Genomic DNA, 10,000 nt, shown 5'->3' with positions numbered 1-10,000 from the left:
CAGTATGTTAAAAATCTTGGTAACACTTCAGAATAAAGGTTCCATTAGTTAACATGAACAATGAAAAATACTTATAAAGCATTTATTAATCTTAGTTCATGTTAATTTCAACATTTACTACATGTTGTATCTGCATATTATGGAATCTTGTTTAAAAAATAAAAAAGGTAATAGTGACTTCTTATCTCATAATTCTGACCTTTTCCTCACAATTCCAAATTTCTAAATTTTTTATGATTTCAGAGTTTACATCTCGCAATTTTTTATTTTTCCTATGAATTCTGAGTTTATTTTTTTAAATATTAACCTTATATTCACAACGGATTGTTTCTGTTTACTGTTCACAGTTCCAAGTCAATGAATGTTTGAACCTTTGCTACATTTGGCTAAGAATTACTGCTAGCACTGTACAAAGAAGGACAGTTTATTGTTCCGTGGCCAGAAAATAAATATTCCTTGAATTGATAAATGATTATATTGTCTGCTCGGTGGACGGACAGATCAAATAATTGTAATATTGATTCTGCTACAGTTAATTCGAAGATATAATCTAAATATTTATTATGAATCATAACCAGTTATAATTCGTCATAAATATTCCCCTTTTTAGAGCTAATAAATAATAATAAACGTTACAACTCTGTAAAATAAATCTGCACTTGGGTTCATCTACAACTTGCTGTTCAGAGGACCATCATTACAGATAGGCAGAATATCCTACCAATTTTTTACATTAACAAAGATTAATAAATATAGCAACAAATGTATTGCTCATTATTAGTTAATGCATTAATTAATGTTAATTGTACAATGTTACCAAAATGATGTGTGACCAGACAGTGTGACCAGAAATGTTGAGCAAATTAGGTTGTTGGTTACGGTTAGTAAATGCAATTTACTAAAAAAAAAAATTGTCTACAGCATACTGCAAAAATAGTACATGTGTTTCCCCAAGTGAATCAAGTCTGAGTCTTGTTTTAGATCTGAAAATACAGCCACTGTTGAAACGTCTGCTCTATCCTTAAATGCACGCACGCACACACACACGCACGCATGCACGCACACACACACACACACACACACACACACACTTCCTGCTCAGTAAGAAGTCATGATCAGCCCACTTTCAGCAAAGTGACTTGCTGTTTTGGTTACCATAACAACGCAGCTGTCAGTCAAGGGTGGACCATGGCAACGGGGCTTTACCATGACTGCCAATAAAGTTGTTTCCATTAATGGAATAAGCTTTTTATTGCCATGGTGCGAGAGACAGATGGACACACATAGAGAGAGAGAAATAAATGCATAAAGAGAGCACAGAGTATTAATACAGTGGCTTATAACTCAAGGAGCGTGAATATACAGTAGCACAAACTCTTCTGTCTTATTGCTTCATTAAATGTTGACACAGTTATTTTAGATTTGGCCTGAAGTAGATTGTTAAATACAAATGCTTTGTTTTCGGTTCATCTTAAAACTCGGAGTGACTGATAAAGTGTTTGGTACTGACTTTCTGACCATGTATTTATCCGAATGTGTGTGTGTGTGTGTGTGTTACAGAGAAAGCTCTTATCTGATTGGTTCCCAACAGAATGAATCATCAAACTATTTCTGTTGCAGCAAATCAGCCATTATTTGTTGCCAAGGTAACCAAGTATATACATGCACTCTCTCTCTCTCACACACACACACACACACACACACACAGATGACAGAGACACACCAAACACGGGTTCAAGCTCTGTACCTGATTGCTGCAGGCTGCTGCATCTGTGCGTGTGTCCATCTGTCAGTCAAACCAATGACAGTCAAATCACATTTCTAGAGCTATTAAATTGTATCCCGCATGAAGAACCTATTAAGATTATTTTTTACAATATTTTCATGACAATTAAGCACATTTCCTCCTAAATGCATCCAGACAGTTTATGAGAAATGTTCATAATTCTCTCTCTCCCTCTGTAACGATTTAAATCCTGAAGTATAACTTATGTACAATTACATGAATTTTAAATTGAATGATTGTCTGTAATATTTAAACATAATAATAATATTATTGATAATGTGATTTTGACAGTTATGAATAAATATAAATACGTATCTATTTATTTAACTGGTGAAGTATTGCAACTTATGTACAATTACACACATTTTTAATTAAATATATTTTTTAAAATAACACTTTATTAAAAATATTATTTCTTTTTAGTTATATATAAATATAAATACATCTATTTATCTATTTATTTCAGTTAAGTATTAACGTATGCACAATTACATAAAGTTTCAATTAAATTATTTTTACAAATATATTTTAAGAAATAATGTTATTTCTTTTAGTTATTTAAAAAAAAAGTTATATATAAATACAACTATTATCTATTTATTTAAATTGTTAAGTATTACAAGTTATGCACAATTACATCAATTTCCTATGAAGTAATTGTAAAAACAACAATTTAAGGAATATTATTATTTCAATATTATTATAGGAATATTATTATGTTATTTAAAAAAGTTATATATAAATATATTTATATATTTATTTAACTTGTGAAGTATTACAACTTATGTACAATTACATACATTTTAAATTAAATAATAAAACAAATTTATACTTTTAGAAATACTATTTTTATGTTTTTAATGTTATTTTGGGAAAAGTTATAAATAAATATAAAGATAATGAGAATTACACAAAATCTGGATGCATTACAGAGAGAATTTTACAGTATAGAAATTATCCTTAATGGTACTAAAAACAGGCTTTATTTTCTCTAAACAAAATATAAAATATCATAATTTCTTTCTTCTTTTTTTAAAATGGTGAAATACAACCTAGATGTGTTTTTGTGAGATTCACTTATCTAATTCCTGGCTGTTTTCTTGCAGGTACTCTGAATAATTAATGATGATATAATGATTAATGAATAATGAATGTTGGTAAACTGAATGAAATCCGTAAACATACTATCCCAGCTGAAATGTATTCATTTTAGACCCCAAAATATTCATGCAGAAAACCTGAAAGTGTCATTTGATTGGCTGCAGGTACATATAATGTAGAAAACATCTGATCTTAAGGAATGAACTTTGACATAAGATAGAGAAACAACATGTGAGCACCTGCACACACCCCTGACTGAGGCTCAATTAAAGGAAAGTTCAGCTCTAAAAATAGAGACTCGTCATTATCAGCTGCCGTACTTCAGAGCCATACTGTGTGTGTGTGTGTGTGAGGAAGGGTCACAGCAGGGGTCGACCTCTGGGTCTGGAGCCTCATTGACGTGTTATGGGAAATAGAGAGAGGCAGGCAGAAGGAGAGAGAGCCGTGAAGGGATTGTGGGATAGTTAATATTGATGAGCATTTATCTAAGTGCCATTCAAAGGGACCCACAGCGATGACCTTTACACACACTAACTCTCTCCTTCATTCTGTGTTATGGCTGTCTTAACCATCAGACTGTTATGAGACTTCAGCTTTGTTCAGACGGGTTTTGTTGCTGTATCTGACTCAAATACATTTAGTTGTTAGTCTGACTCTGATCAGCAAAAATCATATTTGATTTGATGTTTAGATTTGCTTGATATGATTTTAAACCACATAGAATTGTGTTATTTTAGAAGTTACTATTATAGAAATAGCTATTCTTTTAAATTTTAAGTTTTCGTTTTTATTTTTAATTTAAGGTTTAGTAATTCTGTTGTGTGCTTTTTTTCATAATTATTAGTTTTTACAAATATTTCTTCATAGCTTTATTTTATTTCAGTTTTAATTTTAGTACTTAATTAGTTTCCAGGGCAACATTTCTAATTTTTGTATGCTTCTCTAAGTTTGCGTTTTTCATCTAAAATTTGTATTTTATTTCAGCTTAATTTCAATTACTGAAAATAATTTTAATAGTTTTTAAAAATATTTCCTCATTGCTTTGTTTATTTATTTTAATTTCAGATTGAGTTTTAGTAATTTTTGTAATCCAACTTAAACTTATTTAGTTTCCAACGGAACATTTCTAAATTTGTTTGTATTTTTTTTTTAAGTTTGCGTTTTCATCCAATATTTATATTTTATTTTATTTAAGCATTATTTCAATTTAAAAAACGTTTATAACGTTTTAGTTTTAGTAATGTTAATCCTTCAACTTATACTTATTGATTTAATTTAGTTGCCAAGGCAACAGTTCTAAATTTTTTTATTTTTTTTATTTGTGTTTCTCATCCAATATTTATATTTCATTTAATTTAAGCTTTGTATCAATTATCAATTACCAAATACCAAAAAAGATTTTAGTTTTTACAAATATTTATTCATAGCTTTAGCTTATTTTTATGTCATTTTTAGGTTTTTAATTTTAGTACTTAAACTTAAATTTATTTATTTCAGTTAGCTACCATTTCTATTTTTATTTTATGATTTTTTTTAAGGTCGTGTTTTTCATGTAATATTTATATTTAATTTAAGCTCTATTTCATTTACTGAAAAGAAAAATGTTAATACCTTTTAAAAAATATTTCTTTGTAGCTCTATTTTTTTATTTCAGTTTTAGATTTAGTCATTTAAATGCTTTAACTAAAACTTATTAAATTGAGTTAGTTGCCATGGCAAAAATTATATTTTTTGTTTGTTTATTAAGGTATCTAATATTTGTATTTTATTTGATTTCACCTTTATTTCAATTACCAAAATTTTTTTTTACTTAAGATTAACAACACTGGTTTCAATTCATTTTTTGTCACAGTTTGAATCCATTTTTATGTGGTTATAAATCAAATGATGTAGTATAAAACATTATAAGAGAACAAAAACTTTAAAAAGAATGGACATGCATTTTAGATCATTCTGTAGTTTAATTGAACTGAATGGAGCTGCTTTTTTGTGATTTTTTTGTGGACTTCATTCATGAATGATTCATTAATTTTGTGTCTGTCATATAAATGATACTTATTGATTTAATTTAGTTGCCAAGGCAACAGTTCTAAATTTTTTTATTTTTTTTATTTGTGTTTCTCATCCAATATTTATATTTCATTTAATTTAAGCTTTGTATCAATTATCAATTACCAAATACCAAAAAAGATTTTAGTTTTTACAAATATTTATTCATAGCTTTAGCTTATTTTTATGTCATTTTTAGGTTTTTAATTTTAGTACTTAAACTTAAATTTATTTATTTCAGTTAGTTACCATTTCTATTTTTATTTTATGATTTTTTTAAGGTCGTGTTTTTCATGTAATATTTATATTTAATTTAAGCTCTATTTCATTTACTGAAAAGAAAAATGTTAATACCTTTTAAAAAATATTTCTTTGTAGCTCTATTTTTTTATTTCAGTTTTAGATTTAGTCATTTAAATGCTTTAACTAAAACTTATTAAATTGAGTTAGTTGCCATGGCAAAAATTATAATTTTTGTTTGTTTATTAAGGTATCTAATATTTGTATTTTATTTGATTTCACCTTTATTTCAATTACCAAAATTTTTTTTACTTAAGATTAACAACACTGGTTTCAATTCATTTTTTGTCACAGTTTGAATCCATTTTTATGTGGTTATAAATCAAATGATGTAGTATAAAACATTATAAGAGAACAAAAACTTTAAAAAGAATGGACATGCATTTTAGATCATTCTGTAGTTTAATTGAACTGAATGGAGCTGCTTTTTTGTGATTTTTTTGTGGACTTCATTCATGAATGATTCATTAATTTTGTGTCTGTCATATAAATGACTTGCTTCTCAGGAGGTGAATTAATCATTTATGTTTCTCAGAATTTAACTTAGATTTTCTAATTCAGGAAAATAATCAAAGACTGTTTATGTCACCGTGTGTTTTGGAAATTTGGCTAGTTAAAATAGGTGGAAAAAAATTCCACTAAAATGAATGCGTTACATGTAACAATTTTTTGTTACATTTTCCACGCATCTACTGTTTTATCATTTTTACCTTTATTGTCAAGTGTATGCACGTAAAATGTGCTTGTGCTGTCTGTCTTCATGATAAATTATACTTTTTGTTATGAATAACAGAAACACAAACACACGTTCTGATGGAACATTGAGACAATCGCTGCGGGTGAATAAATGAATGAGTCAGTAAAGAGATTCACAGAACCTTCTCAAGACATCAAGATCCAGCAACACATAGATAAACATTTACACACACACACACACACACACACACACACACACACACACACACACACACACAGAGAGAGCACAGGTCACAGACAGGTTCATGCATTACTCACTCGACTAGAGAGCAAACACACATCATTCAGTGAGAGACTGAAGCTCCTGGCTGTGTGATTCAGCAGACGTGAAGTTTAACCCACACACACACACACACCCGGCTCGAGATCATGTGTGTATGTGTGTGTGTGTGTTGTGGTGGATTATTGGAACACACACACACACACACACACACACACACACACACACACACACACACACACACACACACAGAGAGAGCACAGGTCACAGACAGGTTCATGCATTACTCACTCGACTAGAGAGCAAACACACATCATTCAGTGAGAGACTGAAGCTCCTGGCTGTGTGATTCAGCAGACGTGAAGTTTAACCCACGGCTCGAGATCATGTGTGTGTGTGTGTGTGTGTTATTGGATGTTTGTGATGCCTTGTTGAGATGATGATGATGATTCCCTGACAAAAGAGCCTCACAAGCACCATGAAGCTTGATTTTATTTAAAATGAGTTCTGCTGCGACTGGCGCACGTGTGTCTGTGTGTATGTGTGGTCCTGGTAAACCCTACGTTATGGCAAAATCCGAAATTGTCCTTGTGGGGACATTTTTTGGTCCCCATGAGGAAACAACTTGTTAAATCATACAGAATAAAATGTTTGAAAATCTAAACATGCGGAAAGTTTCCTGTGAGGGGTAGGTTTAGGGGTAGGGTGATAGAAAATACGGTTTGTACAGTATAAAAACCATTACGCCTATGGAGCGTCCCCATAAAACATGGAAACCCAACGTGTGTGTGTGTGTGTGTCTGTGTGTGTGTGTCTGTGTGTGTGTGTGTGTGTGTGTGAATGACAGAGCGGACTGAACTCTGATTAACCCAGTTAGACTGAAGCACCTCAAATGAACCCAACATTATATTAGCATACGATAGATAGACGGACGGACGGACGGACGGACGGACGGACAGACGGACAGACGGACAGACGGAAAGATGGACGGACGGACGGACGGACAGATGGACAGACGGACAGACGGAAAGACGGACGGACGAATGGACGGACGGACAGATAGAAGGACAGACGGACGGACAGACGGACGGACGGACAGATGGACAGACGGAAAGACGGAAAGACGGACGGACAGACGGACAGACGGAAAGACGGAAAGACGGACGGACGAACGGACGGATGGACAGATAGAAGGACAGACGGACGGACGGACGGACGGACAGACGGACAGACGGAAAGATGGACAGACGGACGGACGGACAGATAGAAGGACAGACGGACGGACAGACGGACAGACAGACGGACGGACAGACAGACGGACGGAAAGACGGACAGACGGACGGACGGACAGACGGAAAGACGGAAAGACGGACGGACGGACGGACGGACAGATAGAAGGACAGACGGACGGACAGACGGACGGACGGACAGATGGACAGACGGACAGACGGAAAGACGGACGGACAGACGGACGGACGGACGGACGGACAGACGGAAAGACGGACGGACGGACGGACAGATAGAAGGACAGACGGATGGACAGACGGACAGACGGACGGACGGACGGACAGACGGACAGACGGACAGATGGAAAGACGGACGGACGGACAGACAGACGGACGGACGGACAGACGGAAAGACGGACGGACGGACGGACGGACAGATAGAAGGACAGACGGATGGACAGACGGACAGACAGACGGACGGACGGACAGACGGACAGACGGACAGATGGAAAGACGGACGGACGGACGGACGGACGGACGGACAGACAGACGGATGGATGTACAGATAAACGTTTGTTCATTCGTTTATACGTCATAGTTCATTATATCATCTGTCTGTCTCTCATTTGTTCATTCATTCTGTCATTCGGTCATTGCATCTATCATTCATTCTATCGTTTGTTCTGTCATTTGTTCTATATTTTGTGTGTTCATTCTAACGTTTGTTATATCATTAGTTTGTTAATTCTAACGTTCGTTCTATCATTGTTTTTTTTTCGTTCATTCTAATGTTAGTTCTATCATTCATTCTATTTTTTGTCTGTTCATTCTATCGTTCATTCTATTTTTCTGTCGTTCATTCTATAATTTGTTCTATTTTTGTTTGCTCATTCTAACGCTCATTCTATTTTTCATGCATTCATTCTAACATTTGTTTTATCATTCATTCTATTGTTCATTCGTTCATTCTAATGTCCGTTCTATCATTTGTTCATTCTATCATTCATTCTGTCATTCATGCTATTGTTCATTCTATCTCTCTCTCTCTCTCTATCTTTCTGTCTCTTTCATTTTATTGTTCATTTTGTCGAACTGTCGTTCATTATATCTTTCTTTTTTTTATTCTATTGTTTGTTCATTCATTCGATCTCTGTCGTTGTATCTTTGTCATTCTGCCTGTTCATTTTGTCCGTCTGTTCATTTTTCATTTTCATTCATTCATCCATCCAAGTCAAGTTAATGTTGAGGTATATGCATGCACCAAACACACTGAATATATGTTAAAGCTGCAGTGTATCATTTCCCTACACAGAATAGCAAAAATAATGACTGTTTTCAAACAGGTTTCTGAGACACTCCCAATGCCCCACCTCGTCAGCAATTGGTCATCAAACACAAAGTCCCGCCCCCAAACTCACTCCATTGGTTAAGTCAGAATCTGACAAGTCCGACCACTCAAACAAACAGATCAATGTTTTGAAAGCGTCAGTTTTTCACTCTTCATTAAGTCAAATGTGACTCTGAACAATGAAAAGAACCTAATCAAAACACACTCGATTCAGTTTTAGACTTTGTCTCACATAACTTTAGACAATTTTCACTCACAGGCATTGGTGACAGCAAAGCTGTTGGCCGTCTCGATGTTGTCGACGTGTGGAACCAGATTGAAAGGGGCTTCAGTGGCATTCGGACTCGTATTGTGGAGAAATATGGCCAACCGGAAAGCTGTATATTCTTGATCTGTGTTTCTTATAAACAACCCACCTGGAAAGAGCGAGGGGAAGAAAGAGTAAGTGACTGCAAAGAGGACAGAAAAGAGGTGCTTATGTATCCTAAAGGAATAGTTCACCCTGAAGTGGAAAATTGTTCATTTACCTGCATGACTTTCTGTTTTTCTTTCACTGTAAATCATACTCTCAGCTGTAGCTCTAAAATCTTGCGTTTACTTTCAAAAATGGCACATCAATAACTCTAAACGCCATTGGTTCTCATGTATCTCTGATTGTCAATGTCCAATCTTGATGCACCACATTGGAATGATCAAAAATGTGAATGAGCTCCAAGATGCTGATTTTCTGTCCTTTAGGACAGTTTATTCCTTATGTGACAGTTCATATAAAGGACACACTTTAAGACTTTAATTTTGACAAATCTACTGAAGACTCCAGTCATACTCTATTAGTAGCCTAAAGCCTAAACATTTATCATGCCTGACTGGGATCATTCACATCATAAATGCACAACATTAATAAAAAATTTACTTTTTACAATAAGGTTCCATTAGTTAACTGCGTTGACATTAACATTAACATTAACTAACACTTAAAATACTTCTTAAACATTCATTAATCTTAATTAATGTTAACATTTACTACTACCTTATTATAATCAAAAGTTGTATCTGTTAATATTATTTAATAGACCTGAGCTAATATAGACTAACAATGAACAGCTGTTTTTATTACACTGTAAAAAAAATATTTTTCGAAAAATTTAACCCAAAAATGAAACATTTGCTTAAAATTTTACTCACTCTCAGGCCACCCAAGATTAGGATGAGTT

At 33.6% G+C, this 10,000-nt stretch overlaps 1 protein-coding gene across 3 annotated transcripts in view; it reads right to left on the bottom strand.

The window, feature by feature from the left end:
- The window catches only part of LOC107560842 (glutamate receptor 4-like), a 112,589-nt gene that overhangs the window by 98,519 nt on the left and 4,070 nt on the right, over positions 1-10,000 (bottom strand). For all 3 annotated transcript variants that reach the window (XM_016245109.1, XM_016245111.1, XM_016245112.1), the window contains exon 2: positions 9,044-9,202. In XM_016245109.1, the coding sequence (XP_016100595.1) occupies positions 9,044-9,202 (159 nt within the window). The remainder of the gene's footprint in view (positions 1-9,043; positions 9,203-10,000) is intronic.

The sequence above is a fragment of the Sinocyclocheilus grahami genome, unplaced genomic scaffold (genome assembly GCF_001515645.1).
Source record: "Sinocyclocheilus grahami isolate Dianchi unplaced genomic scaffold, SAMN03320097.WGS_v1.1 scaffold746.1, whole genome shotgun sequence".
NCBI lineage: Eukaryota > Metazoa > Chordata > Actinopteri > Cypriniformes > Cyprinidae > Sinocyclocheilus > Sinocyclocheilus grahami.
Note: the sequence above shows the minus strand (reverse complement) of the source record. Positions and strands in the feature narration are given on the sequence as shown.